This window comes from Melopsittacus undulatus, chromosome 1 (genome assembly GCF_012275295.1).
Source record: "Melopsittacus undulatus isolate bMelUnd1 chromosome 1, bMelUnd1.mat.Z, whole genome shotgun sequence".
Lineage (NCBI taxonomy): Eukaryota > Metazoa > Chordata > Aves > Psittaciformes > Psittaculidae > Melopsittacus > Melopsittacus undulatus.
Window position 1 is genome coordinate 152855096 of NC_047527.1, and position 24500 is coordinate 152879595.

Genomic DNA, 24500 nt, shown 5'->3' on the forward strand with positions numbered 1-24500 from the left:
GAGGACCACAGGGCTCCTGAGGGCCGGCGGAGGCCCCGTTCTCTGAGGCAGGACCCCCGATAGCTCTCGGGGGAGGAAGCCTCCGCCATGCCGCTGTGGGGAGGCCCGGCCCCGACCGAGCTCAGACACCGGGGTGAGGCCGGAGCTCCTCCCCGGGGTGAAGCAGCCCTGGGCCGGCTCCTCCCCTTGCCTGCGTCCCTTCGCCGCCGCGGTGAGTGCAGGGGAAGGGCCGGGGCCGGAGGAGGGTCGTGTGGCTGCTGCCCGCCCCGCTCCACAGGCGGCTGGTTGTGTGTGGGGGGGTGGCCGCCATGTCGTGAGGGGCAAGGTAGAGTTTGTGCCTGTTGTAAAGTGAAGTTTTCCTGTTATCCCATGGAAGTTTCTCTGTTACCTCCTTCCCCTGACGAGAGGGAAGGAGAAGGAAAAGGGCTGCGCCGCTCTCCCGACTGGAAAGTGATGGGGCTTTTCGGTGTTCCTATAGCAGGGGCTCCTTCGGCCTCCGAGCTGCCGGAACCCGCAGCAGTGTCCGCGGCGAGGAAAACGCCTTCCCACGGCATCCAGCAGGGCTAAGGAACAGTTCCTTACGGTGCTGGCCCATGTGCAGCATTCCCGAAGGAAAAGCTGGCACCGGGGGTTGATTCTGTCTCACCTGGGGCTGTTCCCCTTCGGGATCCCGTTTGGCTGGGTCGATGGGTGTCAAGGCACAAGCGAGCGGTGGTGTTGGCTGTAGGTAACGAGAGTTGGTGTTGGTGACCGGAACGATGCTCACTGAGCTGTGAGGATGCGGGTCCGTCAGTACAGCTTCAGGTGTGGAATTGGCTGTAGGTTGGATGTAAAGGTAGTTTATGATAGTAGGAAAGCCATTCCTGCTTTTAGATTCACCAGTGAGTTGTTCCCTTCCTCCTCCATCTCTTAATAAAAACCCCGAGATTTCTCCGATTGAAGGGATTTTCCTTCACTTCTTATGACAGGGGCTTGCTCCTTCATCCACACATTGTATCCAAAGTGCTGTTTCTTTAAGCTTTTAGGAAATACAGAGCAAAACTGAAGGATTTGGGTATTTTTGTCGCCGCCTGTGCCTTCTAAGCAAAAGCTTGTCAGTTTACTGCATGGAGGCAGAAGTAATTCCTTCTGTTGTCATTTACATCTGTGGCTCTGCAGTTAGGGATGGCTGTGCAAGCTTATGCTGCTGTCAGAGAGGGGGAATTGCTGATAGATGCTGGTCTTGGTGACCCCAGAGCAAAAAACCACAGGCGTTGTAATGGATTTACAGCAGTGTGATGGTAATGTATGGGTCCCAGGGTACTTATTGACATACATAGCATCAATGATGGTAGTTAGAGACTGTAAATGGAGACTCTGAACAAGCTCTACCAATGCACCATTTCTGCTGTAAAAGGGTTGGGAAATACATAGGATCACTGTTCAAGATATACAGACCTTTTGTGTAGTGTGTGTGTGTCCTTTCACTCCTGTTTTCTACAGTTTTTACTGTTCTTGATCTATGTAAAAGAGTTTTAACTTCTTTTAATAGTGAAGGCTGCTGTGTGGAGATCTATTGTGCCTTATTCATTTGTTACAGAGCGGCTGCTGTGGCACACATGAAAGAAGATGGGGGAAATCAGTTCCTTGCTATGACTGCAGAAACAGAAAAGGTTGAGTTTACATTGGCTTGACTGAGTCTAATTTACCATTATTAATGAGAAAGCATGGCAAAGTCTGGTGTTGAATACTACAGGTGGAAGGAAGGCTATGCCAGCAGGGGCTCCCCAGCCCTGGGCTGGCACTGGGATTTGTGTGTGTGCTTCCCTGTTTGCTGGAGATGGGTATTAAGTGCTGTAAAAGTCCTGAGGATGTTCCACCTACTCCCTGTGGTTAACCAGTTATGTGCCTTAGGACTTTGTTTCACAGGCAATGTAGGGCAACAGTTGTTGTCAGAATAGCAAGACTACAGAAGAAGTGGTATTCCAAAGTGGAAGTGTTTTTTAGCTATTCTTTAAGATTCTTCAGCCCTTTATCCACAGCATTTATGTTTGGTAAAGCCTTGTTGTGATAAAAGAGCATAGTTTTCACTTGCACTGGAAGGTGAACAGGCACAGCAGTTCTGTTAGAAGAACAGGGAGATCTTAGTGAAAAGAGGATGTGAGAAGGGCAATGCCAGGAAAGATATAAATGTACATATGCTTGCACAATGCTGAGAACAGAGAAGTCAGAAGAACCACCAGATGAAAGTGCCAGTGCCTTCATGCAGAGGCCATCAGCACCACTGCAGCTTGTTGATATGGGTTATATACAAAACCTTGCTGTGAGCAATGATACTTTTAGTGTACTTCTTACTATGACATATTTGTTATCTCTTTTTCCCCTCCTTATCCCTGTCCTCATCACCATCTTGCTGCCTTGTATTCCTTTGTATTTCTCAGTTATACAGGCTTATGCTATGCATCTCTTGCCACACTTGCTGTTGCTTCTCACATCACTTCAGTCCCCACTGGGTTTCATTTGGCCAGGGCTGTGTCTTCTCTCTCCTCTTGGCCTTTATAACTAATGAGTGAGCTCTCTGTTCTCTGGTTCTTTTTAATTCCTGGTAGTCTCTGTCTGTCTTGTTAATGATGTTTTATGAAGGATTGTAAGAGCCTTAAGATGGCTTTCAGGAAAATGATTGCATTCATAAGCCCTTTCAGAAATGGATAGAATCATAAATGGTGGGTGTTCTTAGACCTTGATCAGTAAACTGAGGTGCCTCACATCAGTCTATGTCTCTGTCTTTTCTAATAGCTTTCTAATGGCTGATGCCACATCAGTCACAAGAATTGCACTAAAATTGAACCCAGCATCTGGAGTGCCCAAAATAAGGCAATGAATGCCATATGTACTATAAGCAAGGAGATGCTTTCAGCATGTGTTTAAAAGCTACAGAAGCATTTACCTTTAAACATAGCAGATGTGTAACCTATCATTGTAAAACTAACAGATCGTTTAACAAAGTACTTTGTAACCTTGGGAATCCCACATTGAAAAGACTCCTGTTAAAGCATAATGGAAGTGCAGCTCTTCCCAGGAAGAGGCATGACGGACTTGCAAGTAAGTTGGAGCCCTCATGATTCAACACGTCAGCCTTATGTTTAAGAAAACCCCAACAAGAAATGCCCTAGTAAACCAGAGCCGTGTACATCAGAATGGTATGGCAGTGTGTTTCTCTGAGAGAACAAGCTCCTTTCTTGTGCTGATCAGGGTTTCTCGGTGCTGTTGCACCAAGAATTGCTACTGTAGGAACTTCTTGTGTTTACTTTGGTCTGAGTAGGAGCTGAAGTTTCCTCATGTAGCTGATACACTTCACCACAAACATGCATGTACCTGCCTTGTTCTTAACTGCATGTGGCAGGAAGTCTTTCTGTTCCAGCACCATTTAAGGTGTTCAGCCTCTCGTGGCATTTTCTTCATCTGCAGATGGTGGAAATTTCCATTGTTTCTTATTGAGAGACTGATGAAAATTACTGTTTTCTACAGTACTGAGTGATGTGCATTTGTTTGCTTTAAAGTCAATATTGCCACTGAAAATACCACTGAGGACGTCACATGCACAGAATTCATATTGCCAGCTCTGACTTCCCTGCCTGACATTTTTGCTCTCTTCCCTTTTCTCCCCTGATGCTTAACCTTACTTTATATTCTTTTTGATTGCAGCTTTATATCTCCACTCTCTTCCACCCCAGGCATTTTTGGGACCTTCTGATCTTTCCATATTTTCCATGTTCTTGTCCTTTTCCTGTATTTCTTTTTTCTTATCCTCTTTGTGGATGGATCTGAAGGAGTGAAGGAAATACTTCATTTGCTTTGTACACATAACAGCACTTTGGTTCATTATTATGGTTTCCTCAGTGTTCCTCAGTCCTTCTCACAAAGCAGGAAGAAAGAAAGTATATTAGGATAATGTGGTCCTAAAAGCAAGCAGGGGAATGTTGGGTATTAAGATCTCTGTTGCCTGTATTTTAAGGTGACTGTCTCTTTAACGAAAAGCTTGCTAAAGCTTTAGAGTAAATGATGCTTTCAGCATTGTTTGATCTTCATGATAGAGTTCATTTATGGAATGAACTTTCTGGAACAAAGAGATGTGCCAGTGTGACTTCTAGGAAGCTCAGTGACTCAGAAATCAGCCACTTCATCTGGTGGGTCATGTGAATGGTGTAATGAAAGGTTGATTTGTCTGAGTAGATGCAGTCACTTACTTATGTGGTAAGAAAGTCAGATCACTTGGTTACATTCCCTTTGGTTTAGGGAGTATTTCAGTTTTGGAGCTGGCTACAATCCAGTTGGGAATTTGCATGGTCTCAGCCTTTGGAGGGCTCAGCTCTTAATGCAGTTATCTGCATCTGTACTGGTTAGCAACCATAAGTTAGCACTGATTGGTCTCCTGAAACCAGAGGAACTAAGCTGGTTTGCCCTGTCAATCATTGTAAGTGTAGATTGGTATTATCACTAAAATGCAGGAGTGTAAAACCTGTGCTCTCCTCCAGCATCAAGCAGGAGAAGCTGAACTGATGCAGGCTGCAGCTTCTGGTATGGAAACCCCATAGAAATAAGCTTGTTCCAGCAGCAGGTCACCTAGAAGAACCTGTGAGCTGGCAGGGCTCAGTTCTAGCTTGTCAGGGCAGTGCAGGGAGTGTTTGGAAAGCTTGCCATCATTGTAAATGTCTTGGGAAACTGAATTTTGTAGCAGCAGAGCTGGCACCTTTACAGAGCTGTTGAACAAGAACTTTGTGTTCTGGTTTTGTTAAGATGACAGTAATCACAACTAAACATTGTTCCATATAACCCCTGTCCTGCTGAAAGCAGTGCATTTTACCTGTTACTGGATGGCGCCAGTGATTTGTGTTCATCATGCAAACTCTCACTGGTTATGTGGAGGTGATTCAGTTGTGATCTTGCAAAAACCTGCTTTTTGCATGTAAAATTGCATGTGCAAAGTTCATACCTAAATTAACTTCTTGTTGAATTGTAATTACAATATAACTTCATGGGTGGTATATTAATTGCAATTAAAACAGCTTTAGTAATGCAACAGAGAGCAGACCAGTCTGATCCTGATTCCTATTTCTTTATGCCTTGTAAAGAAAAATGGGAATAAATGGCCATCTAAAAGGAGCTCCCAAGAGCTGGTATAGAAAACCAGAGCATACACAGCATATATATTAATAGACAAGGAGAGAGCATTCATGCTGAAGAGTATGGTTTCTAAACAACATCTCTATAGCAGTGAGAGGGTTTCCTGATCCCATAGCTGTCAGTTAGTGATCGTATTGTGTCTCTAGGTGTATATACAGGGGCTGAGGTCAGCTGTTCAAGCCTAAGTGTTTGCACAGGTTTTAAATTGATATCTTCATTACAATATGCATTGGGTGCAGTTTCTCCCCTTTAAGAAGATGGAGGTGATTGGATGCCCAGTCCAGTAGTGGATAGGAATTGTGATGCCATCGGGAAACAGTCTCTGAATTCAGTTATTCTGTGCAGGTCCTGCTCAAGGAGAGGTCCATATTTTGTGTGTGAATCACTAGATGGGATCTTGTATATTTGCAGTCACCTAATGTCAGTTCTTTCAGTACCACAGTTATTTTTCAGATGCTGAAAAACTATTTTTAACTTTTATGGCCACTCACTGGAATTGGATAAGATTAACCAAGCTAAACCCATGCAATTATATTTCCCTGCTTTACATGCTGTCTGAACCAGTAGCTTTAGAAGGTGTGAAGTGCTCTGTGCCTTAAATAGTGCATTAGCTCTGAAATCAGCAGCATCATTTTCACTGTTAGCACCATTTTACCCTTGGCCTTCACATGAGAAACATCTGATCAGTGGTTTTGCCACAGTCTCACTACTGCTTCTCAAACCTTCTGTCCTGAAGCTAAATGTATTTTCCTAGTTTAGCTAAAACTGTGTCAAGATTTACAGGGACAGGTAACATTGGCAACACTTTATACAGACTCTGTTGTAATGCAGAAAAAGCAAAGTGAATGGCTGGTAGGAATTAATCCCCCCTACCAAATTAATTGCTATGAAATACAATTTTATTCCATTTACTTCCGTGCCCAAATATATTTGGACAGATGCTTTGCTATTGAAACATGAAAAGCTAATAAAATTATGCACTAAGAACAGGCAGTTAATAAAGCAGATGCTAGTGGTGGTGTTTGAGGCAAGCTACGGTGAAGTGCTGGTACAGAAGGGATGCTGCCTGCTGTAGATACTTCCTTTTCCAAAGCCTGAACAAATAAATGGAACTACCTGAGGAAGAAACCTCTTATTGAAGTTGGCCATGATATTACACAGAACTTAAGAGTATTGTTGATGGCAAATTGAAGGCTGTATCTTCATAGGATAAGGTTTAAAATGCAATTATTCTTTACAGGCTCAGTAACGTGAAGGACAGATTGCGTGTTTCCCCAAGGAGACTCCTCACTGCACATGGACAGTGATGAAGCTAGGTGGAGCAGCTTCTTGCTATCTCAACTATGGAAGGCCAGCTCTGTGCTAACTCGGAGATTTCTGTGGAAAAACCTCAAGGATCAAGTCCTCCATCCTTCATTGCTTTGCTGAAGGTATACAGAGAGCTTCTGGTCAGTAGAATCCGAAACACACAGTGTTTGATTGATAACTTGATTGAGAATGACTACTTCTCCACTGAAGATGCAGAGATTGTTGTCCAGTTTCCAACTCAAGCAGATAAGGTAATCCTTTTATTTCACTAGCCAGGGTAAAGCTTTTGTTGCTTTCAATTTATCACTGGGGTTTATGGGTTTATCTGGCAATTTCATGCCTAGTGTCTTTTCTAATCTTTGTTATATTGGTATTTCCTCACCCCATTCCTTCTGGACAGGAATTCCCAGCACATCTCTTTACAGCATGGTTGACACTGCTGGTAATGCCCATTGGCAGCTGTCAGAATGAGCAGGGTGATAATTGCTGTTCTGTCTCCCCTGGCTGCAGCTTTGTCCTCTGATGAGATGTGGCCACAGTAGCTGTTCACATACAGGTTGCTACACGCAGGCCTCAATTATTGTGCAGAGCATTGCAAGGAAAATCTGCTTCAGGATGCTATGGGACATCATCCTGCGTTAGAGAGTTAGAAACATTTTAAAAGCTAATGATTGTCCATGTGCACACCCTCCCTTCTCTTTAAAGACCTATGTACATTGTAAATGTATAGAAAACTGGTACATCCTGGCACATTTAGGTTCTTGTCTTTGGACATCAGCAGCAAAACGATCCCATGTGCACAGCTGCTCTTTGCATCATCACTTAAAATAAACCCCTAATTCCTTTCCCTGAAAAAGCAGTCATGCAGCTTCAGACTAGTGTCACCATCAAACATTCAAAGACCTTGGACTTCACTAACAGTGCAGGTTTCCATGGAATAATCATTCTTGCTTGCAAGTGGTGACACAGTGCTCACTCTGTGGACAGGGTCAAAGCTGAATAAGTGCATGCTGTATAATCATCTACATTTCTTATTGCTCAGTGTAATATACAGGATTGTTGTAACAAAGCTGAGGGGGAGGCCATGCATCAGGAGTCTAAGCAGAGCCAGCAGGCCACAGCAGTTGAAGTGAATTGGACTCTGGGGGAGCTTCTCTGTAAGGCATAAAATTGCTTTTTAGAGCATACAGATTGGGAAAAAATGCTGTGTGCTGCACTGCATGTTCCTCACCCTGCTTTAAGCTCACAGGAGACCACAGCCTCTCTGAACACTTTGTCTGGTTTAGAACTGAATTCCTCATTAATTTCTAGCAAGAGGATCCAGACATTCAACATGGATCCCCAGATGATTGCTGTATCTTGCAGAGGGTTTTGTCCTAGGGTTGCCTTGTCCTAGTTGCACAGAGATCACTCTCTGCTTTGCCTTTGGAGGTAAGGCTCAGCCTTTGCAGAACTGAGCTGCTGTGTTCAAAGGAAGAGTTGTAGGTTTTGGGATCTGCAGTAAGGTCCAGAGAGGGATCAGTCTGTCCTGCTCTGGAACTTTCTTGCAACATCCAAATACAAATAGCAAGTGAGGTTTGTGACAGTTCAACTTCAGAGCCAGATTTTGAAGTCACATTGTTGAAGCACCCCCTTTGATTTTGGTTCTGTTCCAGTCCAGAAAGGATCCTGAAGCAGTCTGCAAGTGTAACTGTGATAAAATGCAATGTATCAATGATCTTCCATGTGGTGTTTCTTCAGGTTCGCAAGATTCTAGACCTGGTTCAAAGCAAGGGAGAAGAAGTTTCAGAGTATTTCATCTGTGTCCTGCAGAAAGTCACTGATGCTTACTATGAACTTCAGCCTTGGCTGCATGAAATAGGTTACGAGCCTTCAGAGAGTATTTGTAGTAAACCTGTGGTAAATACAGATCCAGGTAAGGCTATGCATCTATACTCCCTCCCTTAGAACTAACCAGGTGACATGAGAGTGGGAAAGTCTAGGCAGGCACAGCTGGTGCATGCTGTACTTGCTAGCAGTGGTAACCAGGTAACTAAAGTCACACTGTATAACACAACAGTCACATTGATATATTACATCCTGGTTTGCTGAAGTCAAACTCTTTCTGCATTTGTTTGTGGATATGTAGCATAACGACATAACCATCTTGTGCCAGCTGTAGTATTTTCTAGGCCTCTACTGCAATTTATTAGCAACACTGTCATGTTTTGGCAATGGAATAGCCAGTATTTCAGGATGAGGACAGTCAAGCAGTGAGGCAGGTTGCCCAGGAAGGCTGTGCAGTTTCCACACTTAGATGTTTTCAAGATCCAACTTTATAAAGCCCAGAGTAACCTCATCTGTTCTCATAAATAACCCTGCTCTAAGCAGGAAGTAGGATTGGAGACCTTCTGAAGTCCTTTCCAGTCTGAATTATTCTATGATCCTAAACAAATGATACCAAAAGTCAGAGTTAAAGTATTGCAGAAATAAATGTTTTCCTCTTCAGAGGTTTTTTTCATGCTATATAAATACAAGAATTACTTTGCCCCATCTGACACAAGGTTTCAGTTGCAGTAAGAACACAAACCAATGTGTAAAAAAAAGATCTTTTGAGATGCTTGGCACCTGGTTTCTAAAATGCATACTTTCTATTTACAGTAATAAAAATTAACAAACAACTTAGGGAAGAATAACAACCTCCTTGATAGAGCTCTCAGGTAGAATATGAATATAGTGAAAAGACAGATGCAAAACTAAACAGTGACCAACAAGCTTTTGCAGAGAGCAAAACAGCCTTTAAGACAGTGTCAGGGTCTTGGCTTTGAGTCTAAACTGAAAGATGGCAGCCCTTAAACTGATGCAGTGTCAGTATTAGCTTTCAGGAAAGGGTGGCACACACATTGCCTTTCATTAGCACCTGAATTTCCCAAGATAGTGATAATGGCAGCACAAATAGAAGTAACTGCCAAAGAACCTATATTACATTTGGTTATTACACCTCTCAGTTCCCAAAGAGGTGGCTCATTGTATATATAGTCTTTTTAATAATGGTTCACTGTCTTTTTAGTTAGCAGGTATTGCCAGAAACTCAGATATGAACTGGGACGGGACTCCAAGTTTGTTATGTCATATGCTCAGAGGGAAGAGATGCTATTGGAAGAAATCTACTCCAACAGTGTTATGGAGCTGGTCAGTTTTACCAATGAGAGCCTAGGCAAAGTGTATGAATTAGAAGCCCTTTTTGATGACACAGTTGGTCTAATTAATGAGGATGGAGAGACTATTTATGTCTTTGGTGATGCAGGAATTGGGAAGTCCATCTTGCTGCAAAAGATCCAAAGCCTTTGGGCCAGAAAAGAATTGGACATAGGGGCCAAATTTTTCTTCCGTTTCCGATGTAGGATGTTCAGTTGCTTTAAGGAAGATGAAGCCATATGTTTGAAAGACCTGCTTTTCAAATATAATTGCTACCCAGACCAGGACCCTACAGAGGTGTTCCATCACATCCTGCAATTCCCTCATACAGTTCTTTTCACATTTGATGGCTTTGATGAGATATACTCCAATTTTGATCTCAGTAGCATGCCCGAGATGTGCTCGCCCAGTGAAGCCGTCCACCCCCTGGTGCTGCTGGTAAGCCTCCTCAGAGGAAAGCTGCTTAAGGGATCCAAGAAGGTTCTTACAGCAAGGACAGGAACTGAAATCCAAAGGAACATCATTAGGAAGAAAGTGTTGCTTCGTGGTTTCTCCAGCAATAACCTGAAGGACTACACTGCTATGTTCTTTAAAGATGAGGGGCAACGAACACTGGTATTGAATCAGCTGGAAGCTAACCCCAATCTCTGCAGTTTGTGTACAGTGCCTTTATTTTGTTGGATTATATTTAAATGCTTTGAACACTTCCATTCCATGTTTGACAGCCACGAGCTTCCAGACTGTTCTGTTACGTTGACAGATGTGTTTTTGCTCATGGTTGAAGTCCATCTGAACCGGTCTCTGAAAACAAGTTTGCTAAAGAACAACACCAGGAGCCAAGCAGAGGTGTTCAAATCACGAAAGGAAACTCTTCTAGCTTTGGGTAAAATGGCATACAAGGGGATGGAGAACTCTTTCTTTATCTTTGAACAAGAGGAGGTCTCATCAGTGAACATCTCTGAAGGAGATTTGCAATTGGGCTTTCTCAGGACAGTTAAAGGTTACAGTGGCTGTGACGATCAGTTCACTTATGAGTTCTTGCACCTAACCCTTCAGTGTTTTTTCACAGCTTTGTTCCTGGTTATTGAAGAGAAAGTGGGTGCCAAGGAGTTACTTCAGTTCTTCAATGAATGTTCCTCCACTGAGGCTGTCCAGCCTACTTGCCTTCATATCCCTTGGTTGAAGAAACAACTAGCAGGGGTGGATCCTTTCCGAAACAACGAACACTTTCATTTTACCAACCTGTTTCTTTGTGGCCTGCTTTCTAGATCCAAGCAGAAGCTCTTCAGACATTTAGTTTTGCCTGCGGTCATTAAGAGGAAGAGAAAGATACTCGTCACATACTTTGGGGAGAGCATGAAATCCCACCTGAAAGGCCTCACTCGGTCCAGGCTTCCAAAATACAATCAGATCCAGGTCCAGCCCAACTTTGTTTGGATGCTGAGGTGCCTCTATGAGACTCAGAATGAGAAAGTGGGGAAGTTGGCTGCCAGACGCATGCATGCCAATTACATCAAGCTCACATACTGCAATGCCTACTCTGCTGACTGCAGTGCTATTTCCTTTGTTATGCATCACTTTCAGAAGCGCCTGGCTCTGGATCTGGACAACAACAACATCAATGACTACGGAGTGAAACAGCTGCTGCCTTGTTTCAGCAAGCTTGCAGTGATCAGGTGGGAGTCTGTGCAAGCAGGTCTTTGCTTACCTTTGGTTTATTACACAAGCTGCTGGGCTGGAGGAATTGATCTCAAAGGTGGAGAAGGATGAGGATGCTTCCTGCTCCTGGCAATTAAAGTTTCATGTTTTCTGAACTCTGTTCAGCCAGTCACAGGAGCAGGGACAAGCTGTGAATTTGGAAACCCAAATGGGAAGGGTGATACTCTTAGATGTCCTTAGAAGCCAGGACTGTGTAAACTTGTAGGTTCAGTTAGCTCCACCTCAAATTGCTTTTTCTCAAAAGAGGATTTTTATAGGAGAAAGTGCATAAGGGAAAAGAAAGGAAACAGAAGTGCTTCCTCCATTACCTCAAGGTTGCCTGAGCCTGTCTCTGTCCTTGCTCATATGGGGTAAGAGAGGATCTGCTGTTCACAATAACCCTTAATCAAAAGCTCTGAATTTCTTGCTGTTACATCTTTCCAAGATGCTTGGCTTTCATAGAATAAGAGCTAACATGTAGTACTCCATGCAGGATGTAGCTGATGTCTTTAGATGTGGTGTTTCCCTGAGGTGATGTGGAGAGAGGACATGGCTTGTGATCCCAGACAACTAACTCCACCTCCAACATCACAGGCCGCATTGTTCCACCTGTAGTCCTTTGAGGTTGTGCCATGTAGTTATACCTTATTTGTCCAAAGGTTTAGGTGCAGAGGAGCAGGAACTTCAAATATATATATATATTTAAAGCTCCTTCAGCCTCATGAGTTTGTTGGGGGGGGGAGGGATTGTTTGGTTTTTGCTTGTTTGCTTTTATAAATGGATTTATTCTTCAGGGTTGGCTGTGCTCTGCCTTGTTTTCCTCTAGGATTAAATCAGAACAAGTGACACTTTCTCCAGTTAGTTGCAAATCAGCTGACCTCCCAAGAGAAAGCAGTAAGGGAAAATGCTTAAGTATGTAAGACAAACATAGAAGAAAAGGAAAGACTTTCATTCTTTGTCCCTATCATATGATCATGCCCATACACATTGTGATATTAACATCATTTCCAGCACCAAACCAGTCTGTTAGGCTGCCTTTTGGTCTTTATGGCTCTTCTGGTGTTAGGACTTTGATTTCTAATGAGGAATTTCTCCAAACCAGGAAATGTTCATAACAGCTTAACCATCCCTTTCAAAGAAGCAGACTGTTCTGGTCTGTAGAATAGGATACCCATGGGATTGCAGTTCTCTTTCCTGGCCAGGACTCTTCACAGCCTTTATTCAGTGAAGCCTGAATGTGTGGTGACTTCCAAGGTGCTGGCTTTCACTGGGTACTCAGAGAGAAGGTTGCAGGAAGAGTAGTTAGGAAAGCTTGTTTTTGGTAGGGTGTCAAGCAGAAGTTCTTCCTTGCAATCACAGTAAGCGTAGGAGGAGATGAGGTGTTTGTTTCTGGTTTCTGACTTAACTACATTTTCTTGTGGACAGCTTCCAGAGCATTACCTTGGAGATTTGGGGCTTTTTGTCTTCTATTGGTTTTGAAGTGAGCTGTATGAAACTGAGCTCACATTTCCCTTAATGGCTTTTAATATGTGGCATAAGGGCCTGTTAAAGTATGGAAGACCTCTAAGTGTAGACCTATTCATTAACTCATGGGTGACGAGCACTTGTAATCTGTATCAATTCAACCTTTCTTTTTGTTCCTCTCGTTCCAGGCTCAGTGTAAATCAGGTCACAGATCATGGAGTAAGGATCTTGTATGAAGAACTCTCCAAGTACCAAATTGTGTCTTTCCTGGGGTATGTACCAGCTGGGAGCAAACCACTAGATCCTGATACTAGAAAATAAAAGTGACATGCTGACAGTACTGACACTGCAAAGGTGGGGTGGAAACCACAGTTACCTCCTCATTTACTGCACACATGCAAAGCAGCATTTTGTGTCAGAAATGACTCAGCTGGCATCCTTAACAGTTCACTGGGAAAGGGCCCACAGCTTCCTCTCCCATTGCACTGCACCACAGGGTGGCCTTCCACTGACAGCAAGCCCTTCTGTAACACTGCAGAACCACTGTCAGGGTACTGAACTGTGTGGGCATGCTAGTTTTATACCTAAAGCCTTATGCTAGCTATGGAGGGGGAGAGACAGAGCACAAGCAAGAGCGTGAGCTTCATAGCTAGAGCCTTCTGTTTGCTCTGCTGTAAACTGATTCATTTCAACTGTGCAAAGCAGATACAGCTTGGTAGAGACTAGTATCAGAAACATACAGTTTAAAGGCATAATGTCCATGGTACCAATTTCCTTAACCTTATTTAGTTCTTAATCAAGTTGAAGTTGGAAGGCATGTTAGCTCTGACTCCCTGCTTCCTGGTTAAGTAGCTACATAAAAATGACTTTTTGAGAAGTAAATATGAATATGAAGAACTGCCTTTTTCCTCCAGTGCCCTAATGTAAGTATATCTGCTCAGGTATCTGATCTTCAGTAATATTTGCAAGGGGATTTTATGACTTTTAAATGACCAAAAATACATTTTTCTGGTGTTTTCTCTTCTGCAATATTCTTTCTGTTCCAGCACAGGAATAGAGGGAAGCTTTGTTTGCTCAGAGAGACCATTTATTAAAAAGTTTATATAATATCTATTTTCCCATGATTTGGAGTCTGGTCTCCTTGTACTTGATATCTAGCCCTTCACAATATTAATTTATATAAAAATAGAAATACCAGGAACTGTGAATGTGCACAAAGGCATACAAAAAAGATAGGTGCTGCATGTTATTGTAGAACATTCAGGTTGTAAATATTAAAGTAACAGAAGGAATAACCTATTTTTACCAATGTGATTTTTCTTTAAGCTTATACAACAATCAAATCACTGATGTTGGAGCCAAATACGTTGCCAAACTAATTGAGGAGTGTTCAAGCCTTGAATACGTTAAGTATGTGGGATTTTTTCCTTTCTTTTTCTACAGTATCTTTATTATTGCAACTTGAAACAGGAGGGAGAGTGGAAAAAGGCAAAAATTGTGATTCAAATAACATATAACTTAGATTAAAGTTGTATCTTCTTTCACAGTCATCCAGAAGTGAATGGTAGCAAGTGAAACCCTGCTCACTGCAAGGGAGTTGGACCAGATGACCTTTGAAAGTCCCAACCCAAACTATTCTATGATTCTGTAATTCTATAACTGAAAGTCTTTGCTAGAATATAGTAACAAGCTGAAAGAGAGTATGAGACCTGTTCTTTACCTGAATTCAGTCTGAGCACCTGAGTGAGGCCAGTGGTGCATGAATCTTGCTGCCCCTTGCAATAAGGCGAATTCACTTGTATTTAGTACCAAGCTGCTTTACATCTTGTCTTTTATGAGCCATTGGTGTCAGGCTGTGCTGGTGTCATACTTTAACTCTGGAATTCCCCACATTCACTTGGTGAGTTGTTCCATTTAATTCCTGGAACTTCCCCAGGTAAGAGTATCTGGCCATGCACAACACTGGTTTAACATAAAGGTCGATATGATCATTAACCAATGGTGTAATTGTGACCACAGCAGAAAGCAGAGGTAGCTACAGCAATGTCAGCTGTAGTTGGTATGAATTTAGAAACCAGGAGCCAGGGACTCTTGGGTTCTGGTCCAGTTCTGAAACCCCCAGTAGCTACATCCTTCCCATTTGAAATACTTGCAGAGTTTTGAAACCAAAGAGAGCTTTGGTTCTTTCACTGCTTTAACACAGTGCTTTGCTTAGTTCATCTGTCTTTCACAAGAAAGCCTTTTGGAAGGTTGTTATTTTCAGGGTGCATAGTTAGCCCAGAGATACAGGTATCCTGTTCCCTATGGCATCATGAAACATGCTGCATGTAATTCATGTACTCTGTAGCAACTGCTGATATTATGAACTGTATTAAAAACTAGGCAGGGGTTCTTGTCTTGAGGATTGGTTCCTAAAGCTCATTTCTGACATACTGAGCACCAAACCCAAGATTCTACTGTAATACTTCTTGTTTGGAGGGCTGACATGCAAAGTATGGGAAAGACAACATAAAATTATGTAATTTAATCAAAGGTTAAATGACTGCAGTATTTTTTACTGTAGGTTAACCTTTGATAACTGCAGCTAGCCTCCAGAATTAATCAGCATTAAATACTTGTATTGCTTTCTGAAGTGATGTTCTAATAACTATACAGTTATACGTGATGTACCTCATCAATTCATGTTTTTTGTGCAGAATAGGAGCAAACAAGATAACCAGTGAAGGAGGGAAGTGCCTTGCCCAGGCCATCCAGAAGAGCAAGACAATGTTTGAAATTGGGTAAGTTCAGTGCTAAGGAGCACAGCTCAGGGCTTGATCTTAGCAATGCATCTGTAGGATTCCTTCTTTTAGTCTTACCTTCTCTCCTGCTATTCCTTCCCTCCCAGTGGTGGCATTAGAACAAACCAGTGCAGAAGCATAGTCATGTTTTCCACTCAGTGCAGAAGCATAGTCATGTTTTCCACTCAGAGGGAGGAGAGCTGCTTTATTGTTCTCCAGTTCACATAATGTTTGGGTTGGGTTTTGTTTTGTCCCTGTTCTGACTGAACCTTAAAGGAGGAACAAACTAGCAAGAGGAGAGTATGTAAAGATAGCCACTTTCCTTATGGCAACACAGCTTTTCTAGAGATACTTGGTCATTTTGAAGTCTGGGTGGTATTGTGACTATTGGTAACATACCTAGTTATGGAGTGTCAGTGTTACAATTGTCAAACCTTCTGCATCAAGTCCTGATAAAGTTGAAAGAGAGTAAAACAGAATTCCCATCATCTTCCTTCTTTTAATCTATCCCCCCTGCCCCTAACAACTCAGTTTCTCCTTCCACCCTACAGGAGAACATTCCTTTCAGAATCAAACACTCAAATACCTGGAACTAAAACCTTTTTGGATATTGCAAATGTCACAAAACCACCTGAAATAGGAAAATCAGATTTGAACAGTCAGATTTTCAGCTTTTAGTTTTGTTGTTCTACAACATTTCACAAACATAGTCGTCAGCAGGCACACTTCCATTATCATATAGCTGGGTCTGCTGTGCTGTAATTTCAGTGAAGGACTCCTATTTTCTCCTGTGGAGGAAGTGATCTTTCCAAATGGATTTAGGATAGCTTGGACAGTAATGTTTAAAGAGATATATTCAGCATTTACATAACAAACTGCCAAGGACAAGGAAATTCTGGGCAACTTACTGGAAGTGGATTTGTTTAGATACCACACAGCTCAATTGATTTGATAAGAGCTGCCAACTAATTACCCATCACGCTGAGTGTGGCTCTGAGTCATCAAGCCATGATCCCTGGAAAAAAACCCCTTATTACCTCAGCAGAGGCATTTTCAAACCTCATAATATAGGATGAGTTTTCAAAGTGGTTGGTCTGCACAGAAAAGATTTTACCTGATCCTGCTGTTAGATGGTGACCAAATCTCTGCAGCTTTTACCCTGTTACCTTCCCTTAACTCTTTGTGTTACCAAGGATTGTTTTGCCATTGGAAATACTATTCCTTACAGATGCGTGGAAGAGCTTAGGGTCATACTGTCCCTGTAAGAGTTTTATTACCCCTTTTCTCTTTGCCACTGGTGAGAGAGGAGATACCATTTGGGTATAATGCTGAAGAAACTATGACCATTTTGCCAGACTATTCTAAAGGAGAAGGGAAGCTTGAGAGGGGGAGGAAACACTGAGCAGGGCAATGATAGGATGTAGGACTTGGTCTGTTTCTCATGGCAGCTCACTGTAGATGACCACAAGACTCCTTTACCCCATAACAATGCAGGGCTGCAGAGGGTTTGCCCAATGCAGCAAGGTGATCCCAAAAGCACTTCTGCAGCAGGCTGTCTCCTAGAGCTGCTTCTGTGCTGTAGCCTTAGGGTACTGATGAGTCAGCAGAGGCTGCTGGTGTGTTGTGCAGGGAGTGGAACATGTCTGGCTCAGCCAGGAGGTACCTTCCAGGTTTCTCACCAGCCTGAAAGACTGTGAAGTAATCAGGGGGTAGGGGAGGGAAGAGGGGAGAATGCAGCACCATGGGGCACTAGGGAAGCACACCTCATATCTCATGGTTTCCTCTCTTCACCAGGATGTGGGGTAATCAAGTTGGTGATGAAGGAGCAAAGGCATTTGCAGAGGCCCTGAGGAACCACCCCAGGTTAACAAACGTAAGGTAAAGCACCAGCAGAGCCAGGCAGCTCATTGTAGTGCCAGTTGTTCCACCGTGCTTTGAAGCAATGATTCTTCCCACCAAGTGTTAGCTTGGAATGCCATCTGTAACCAACAGGCTCCTGGTGGAAGCAAGAGGCCAGACTGAATCAAACAGCCCTGGGAAGCCATTAAGCAAGAATATTGCAGGGCTGGCATCCTTTCCTCTGCACCTCCTCCCCTTGTGCTGCACAGAGTTACTGGCATTTGGGAAAGCACATGGTCAGTGGGTGCCATTTTGCTCTGGGAGCATTAGCAGAAGGGTAGACCAGCTGTCACAGAAGCAGGATCCCAGTGAGCTCAATGCTAACAGCTTCTGTTGTGCAGGTATAACAGCACTTTCACCAAAGTAATTTTTAGGAGGTATTGGCTAGGACTGGGGCATTCTTAGATTCAGGCTCATCAGGCTCATCATTACTGCAGTAATGCTAAGACCCCACACATTCAGTGCTGAAGAGATGTAGTTCTTACTGGAGTTCAGTGATTCATCTCAGATCAGCCTTCTGGAAGCCATGGGTGAAGCTGGTAGCACAGCAGTGTGAAACAGCACATCCCCTGCCAGACTTTCAAGTGCTGGCTAGGGATTTAAAGATGCATATTGTAGCATCTGCTGCTGGTTTGGAGTCCATCCACACAGCTGGTTCATAGTGATCGTTTCAGCTTGTTTCCCAGTTCCACTGTCCTCCACTGCGAGGGAGCAGACAAGCCTCTCCTCTTTGGTTTCCCCACAAGGTGGCACATGGCACTAGTTTCTTGGGGAGTTCGGGATCTCTGGAGAGCTGATTGCTGCCACTTCAGCTACAGGGATTTTGGAGCTGGTGCCTTGTCTTCCTTTCTGTGAGTGGAGAGTTGGGCTTAAAAAATTAAAAGCTGAACAGGTGCAGTGACCTAGATATATTTAAATGTAAAAGCTATGTGAAATAGACATCTTCCTATAATAGCAGAATCCATCCAGGCACATCAGACTTGAAACATTCGGAACCCAAATCAGAGCTGAGTGATTCTCAGATGGAAACAAATGTGCTGATGAATGTGTTTGTAAGAATAAGAAGGAGTAACTGTGCTGGTTAGACCTAGGTTTTGCTGGCACCTGTGCAGGGTGAATCCTCTGCTCTGCAGTGTCCTTGCTCTTGAGTTCATTTCTTATCTTCCAGTGGTTAACCTTGCTTCACAACTTGAATTCATAGCACCAGTGGTAGCATTATGAAAAGATTAAGGGAAGATAGTCCCTCCTACATCAGTTTACTTCAGCATATTTGTCAGTTTTAGGCTCAGTCATGATGGACTGAGAATATCTAATTTCAGCTGAAGGTAGGAGGGACTTGTGCTAACATATATTTGTGCCATTGCCCTACTTGATGTCCCTTTTCACCTCTTTTTGAGATGTTGCATTATTTTCAGGTCCTGGCCTGGCTTTTGAGGGGGAAAATGCTTTTTGAACTCTCGGAGCCTGGAGCATAATTTTAACTGGATGATTTTGCCAATGTCTATTCAAAGAATGAAGGGCAGACTAAGAAATATTTGTGGTTTGTAATGGAAAGCAGGCATTCACAAGCTCATCTCTCCCTGCACAACAGAAGGTGTTGTGTTTGGAAGAATAAGGAGATATTTGGGTGTCTGAAGGACTTAAAGGACAATATGCCCAGTTCATATCAGGATCTGGGATGACAAATCCATGTAAAAACCCATGTACTGCTAAGCACAAGTCTTTGTCCTTGTTAAAAGCCTTTACTCTCAAAACCACTGGGTGCAGCTCTGCTTTCAGTCCTGAGAGTACAACTTGCTGACAGCAAGCCTTACAGCCTGCATGCCAGACCTGCACTCAGGCTGCAGCCTGTGAACTGTTCTCACTTGTGACAGTCATAAGGACTTGCTGGTTCACAACGTATGTGGGCCTTTGAAACACCCAAATACTGAACTGTACAACTGGGAAATAGATTATCCATGATAAGCACTAGTATTTGTAGTGGAAGGGCCAAGTGGTGCTGTTTCTTACATACTTGTATCTTTATTTCCCAGTCTTGCATTCAATGGCATCACAACAGAAGGAGGCAAAAGCATTGCTGAAGCTATGCAACACAATAACTCAGTGAAAATCTTCTGGTAAGTGACAGTGTGGTCTGCTTCTCCTCCTCTCCTTTCTCCATAGAAAGATGCAAGCCTAATTTATTCCTTTCAATCCCATTGCCTCCTCCTACTCTCCCTACCTCCTTCTCTCCCTCCCCTCATCTGCTATGCTTTCACTACCAGCAAGCTGTAAGATGTATCTCTTTGGAAGAATGGGGATATGAGTAATGGATCAGCAGTGCCTGTCCTCCAGTGTCCCAGTGTCATGCTTCGCTCTGCTCCCTCCACATCTCACTTTCCCCATCTTCTCTCACTTCCATCATATGAAGTCAAGTTCTTTGTCCCCAGTGTTTGCACCTCTTCAGTATGGTCTCTACCTCTCTGCATTTTTCCACTACACCTCATCCACCTTTTAGTCACTAAACATCATTAGGACATTGCTCTAAGAAATAAAGATCTGTTACTCCTGTTTCTTTTACCTCCAGGGCTTCTCTTCAGTATCTCTTTGTGTCCAGACTTTAGAAATTGCTCAGGGCAAGAACAGCACACCCCCCTTTGGCTGTCTAAAGCTAAGTCAGAGACAAGCTGGTAAGACAGGGGGCTGAGAAATTAACCATAACCTCCTAAGTGAATGTTTTCTCTCCCCTTAGGTTGACTAAAAATGAGTTGGATGATGAGGCAGCAATGAGTTTTGCAGAGATGCTGAAGGTCAACAACAAACTGGTGCATTTATGGTGAGTTACATTCCACAGAAGCACAGGCTCTTTGGCAGTCACTGCATTAAAGCTTCACCTTCCAAATCTATGTAGGTCACAGTAAACTTTCTGCGCATGGTCTGGATGCAGCTGACTGGTTGTAGACAGTTATAATGGGAAGTTAATAAAGCTGCTGTCCAGTGTTTTGAACCTGCTTACAGGCACAGGCTGAAGCTGTTTATGAGTCCTGGTAACTTGCAAACTACTGATTGATTTCATCTTTCCTTTTGGGAACAGCACTGGCCTCAAACACAAAAGTTGCCTAAAGAAACCCAAACAAAACCCAAACCAAATCAATAAAGAAAACCCAAACAAAGCAAGAACCAAGCAGACAGAGTAGAATCACCTTATTATGATTCTATTTATCATCATACTATGCAATTAGTAAGCTCAACTCTTACTCTTCAACTAAGAACCTACATGACAGGCACCTCAATATGTGCCCCATTTGCTTGATGTTTCTTCAAGGGCTAGCACCTTCACTCATGCAAAACACTCATCTATAAGAAGTCCTCAGGGATCCTTCTTAGCAAACCCTGAGACTAGTTAAACTTCTAAGAAAACACAGCATTGGCTGTTCTAATACAGAGGTTCACAAGAATTTTTGGGCACATATGGGCTGTGAAACAAATGGTCATCCATTCATTCCAAGTGATGAAGAGAATGTCCTAAATGGAGTCCCTTTACAAGCTGTACACAGACTTTGCTAACTCCAGTCTAGCATTCCCTGTATTAACTCTCATTCTCACCTCTTAGGAAGACCTGATTGTTGTTAGAGGTGCCAAATACTTGTAGGCTCTTCTGAAACCAGTAGAAGCTCTGCAGCTCATCACCCTGAAAATGAAAGAGGGGTGGGGAGGGCTTGGTTGTGCAGAGCTGCAGATACATTTCACTGAGCAGTTTGGTTTGAATGCATATTAAAACCTTTCCCATCCAAAGCAGTCATAGTAACCTTAGATACATGCCTTTACCAGGGCCTGGGGTTTCTGCCAGTAGGCAAATTTATATCCTAATTTGTTGGATAGATCAGTGGATACCTCCAGAAGGTAGTGACCCATACAGATAGTTGGACTTGAGGCACAATTAAAGGTAACTGAAAGCATCTACTGGATCCCTTTGCATTCTGATTAATTTACCAAATGCAGAAAGACCTTTAATGGGAATGCCTCCCTGCTTCCTTCCTTCTCTCCCCCACTAAGAGATTGTTCAGTTCATCCCAATTTTCCCGAATCCTGTGGGATTCATGCAGCCAGTCACATGGAGAGGAATAGCTACAGGGCACACCACAGCAGTCTGAAAGGTGAGTATTGACTTAGGCTAGGGGGATATGAGTATTTTTATACTCACACAGATGAGAGAGCTAGGGGATGGTCTGCAGTCTGCAGTGTAAGAGTTACCTACTGCTGCCATCAGCTTGAGTCATGTATCATTCTTGTCTCTCAGCTCAGATAGGACATATGTTGTAGCTGCTAAGGTGGCTTCACTGAGACTTGCACCTACTCATACCAGAGTCAGATTCAGTGCCTCATTTTTTCAGAGATCTTGCTGATCTGATAACCAAGACAGGAAGATTTGGCAACCTGCAGATCATAACTGCTGAATCACTGTGCATACACAGGTTCTGTACCCAGAATTGTCTGTACAACACTTACATCTCACAGCACTCCAGCACTAAGTTTGTGTGTCTCAGAGTCCAAATATCACAGTCCCATACCAGCTGTAAAAGGTTCTTAGCAGAAATTTGTCAGCTATGTAATTAAGCTCAGTATTTCTGGAATGCAACCACAAGCAAGATTAAAAGGGAAGGACTAATACCCTGAGCTCTGCTTCTGGAAGTGCATGTGGGGTGTTTGACCAACACTGTGTGCCATCCTCACAGGCAGGAATCACACCCCTTATGTGGCAAACAGGCAGTTCTGTTCTTAGTGTAGGTTGTGCACGTGCTGTAAACTAGTTTTGTGTGTTAGTTTGACATGAAGTGCTTTCTCTTCAGGCTTATCCAGAACCGGATTACAGCCAAAGGGGTGAAGTACCTCAGTGAAGCTCTCAAGGAGAACACAGCTATTAAAGAAATCTGGTAAAGATCCCTTCCTCAAAGGCTCACTTTGTAAACTCTCCCTTTAAAACACTTCTGGCATTGCTTCTTTCCAGCCTCATGAATTCAGAGCAAGTTTATGTGAGGCAGGGGTTGTAGTTGAGCTGTGGGTTTCAGATAGGTCACTGAAACCTTCCCTGTGTGTTACGAATATCATGCAGCTTTGTGAGTTCACATCTCTCTGATTCACAGAATGTGTGTGCTTGTAGAATTTGGGCCTGAATTCACAGTCCAAGTCTTGCCTGTTCTGACTTATTTTTAAACTTGGGCCCATGTTCATGCTTTTCAGGAGCTAAATCCCAACAAGTAGGAGATGGTTCTGTTTAATTAGCATTACTAATGTGCTGCATGGAATTTGTGCCTGGATTTCCTTTGGGCCCTGCTCCAAACACGCTCCAAGTGCTAAGCTACAAGAAGATTAACTTTTCGTAACATTTGCTTGTAGATTAGGTGGGCATCACAGAGTCACCCATGTGCACTGTCAGGCACCAAGCCAAGTCCCACATTCCTTCCCTCACCTCAGGGAGCTCAGAAGTCAGTGCTGGGTTTAGCACCACTGCTGTATTATTGAACATGAAATTTATTTTTAAAGATATGTATTTGTTTTAGGGAAAGGACACTGAATTCTTGCTTAGGAAGGTGATGACTCAGTATCTGACTAGTGGGGTCCCTGGGGATGGGGAAGAGATGCTTTTTTCAGAGGCCACTGTCAGCTTTCGTCTACAGAAGAGGCATCAAGTTCCACGTGAATCGTTCTGAACCTTCAGACTGAAATCTGCCTCTTGAGTCTTGCCTGAGTTTTCAGAGGTGTTCATTAACCCCAAGAATTCCCTCAGTCTGAATGGCTTAATAGATCTCAGCTCTTACCCAGGCTGCTCAGTTCCAGGGGTGTAAATGTCAGTGTAGATTAACTCTGTGATGCCAGGCTTGAAAATTCTGCCTTAAATCTTTTCACATTATTAATGCCCAAGTACTTCCCATGTTGTTATGGAAGACACAAGATGCTCTGAAGACTATTTCAGTTTCTTTAAACTAGCTCACTGCATGGTAAGGACCTTAGTCAGCTATCTGCTGCTTGCTGAAATGCAAACAGCTGAGTATCCAACACTGGTTTCAGTTCAGTGAAGTTTAGGTCTTGGTTCAGTTGTATTTCTGAAGATGAAGCCCTGTTCTTCATCCTGTTCTTCATCCCTGTTCTTCATCCCTGTTCTTCATCCCTGTTCTTCATCCCTGTTCTTCATCCCTGTTCTTCCTGCCAGTCTGAGGCCAGGTCCCAGCTGTGTGCCCAGGAGAAGCATGCAGCTCATCTGGCCTTGCAAAGCTGCGATCTCTGCTCCAAACACCTTGGGAAAAAATATATATATATTGTATTGAAATAGATGGGCAATGGTCACTACCGTACTCTCACATCCCTTTTATCTTTCCCCTCCAGTTTGAATGGGAACCTCATAAGCCAAGAAGAAGCCAAAGCTTTTGAAGATGAAGAACGGATCATTTGCTTTTGAATGAGGACTTCCCCATGTTGACAAGCTTTGTGTTACAAAGGTTACTCCTACACTTGGGCTGCGGGGTTTATAAAGGCATAAATCTGCAGTGCTCATAGCAGGAGAGAGATACACGATTAGCTGCCTTTTTATGAAGGTGCTGCACTCCCTCAGCTCCATCCTTTACCCTGCCCGTTGTTCTTAATCCTTTTGGTGAGTGGGAAGCTGCCTGGGTAAATAATTAATGTCTGTATGGTGCTTTGAAGGTGAAATGCAAAGTGTTACCAGACCAAATCCACTGGCAGGTGTATGCATTTTGGTAACTGAGGTTTAAATGTATTCTGTACACTGATGTAAATATTCCCTAACTTATTTATATAGATAAATATATACACATATATATATATATGCAGAAAAGGGTGCAAGATGCACAAACTCCATGAGCTCACAGTATTATTTGCTGCATAACTGAAAATGAACAAGCTTTACTGGAAACATAATCCATCTATAATGGTTGAATGGTATCAATGTTTTCAACATGAATACCTGCTCCTGCCTAGAAATTAGGCCTGTATTTCCCCACTGACCTCAGGCAG

The 24500-nt window shown here is 43.2% G+C and overlaps 1 protein-coding gene across 2 annotated transcripts; it reads left to right on the plus strand.

Annotated features, from left to right (window-relative positions):
• The first annotated feature begins 162 nt into the window (after nucleotides 1–162).
• NOD1 (nucleotide binding oligomerization domain containing 1) lies at nucleotides 163–24262 on the plus strand. Of its 2 annotated transcripts, XM_005143746.3 has the most exons (12): nucleotides 163–211; nucleotides 6404–6722; nucleotides 8212–8386; nucleotides 9521–11324; nucleotides 12999–13082; nucleotides 14137–14220; nucleotides 15507–15590; nucleotides 17385–17468; nucleotides 19523–19606; nucleotides 20221–20304; nucleotides 22319–22402; nucleotides 23853–24262. In XM_005143746.3, exons 2-12 carry the CDS (start codon nucleotides 6507–6509, stop codon nucleotides 23923–23925), a joined length of 2856 nt encoding a protein of 951 aa, XP_005143803.2. In that variant the 5' UTR covers nucleotides 163–211; nucleotides 6404–6506; the 3' UTR covers nucleotides 23926–24262. The 2 variants fall into 2 exon arrangements, 1 of the variants encoding a protein (XP_005143803.2); XR_004079909.2 differs by lacking the exons at nucleotides 19523–19606; nucleotides 20221–20304; nucleotides 22319–22402; nucleotides 23853–24262 and having other exon boundaries at nucleotides 15512–15590.
• Nucleotides 24263–24500: the final 238 nt, after the last annotated feature.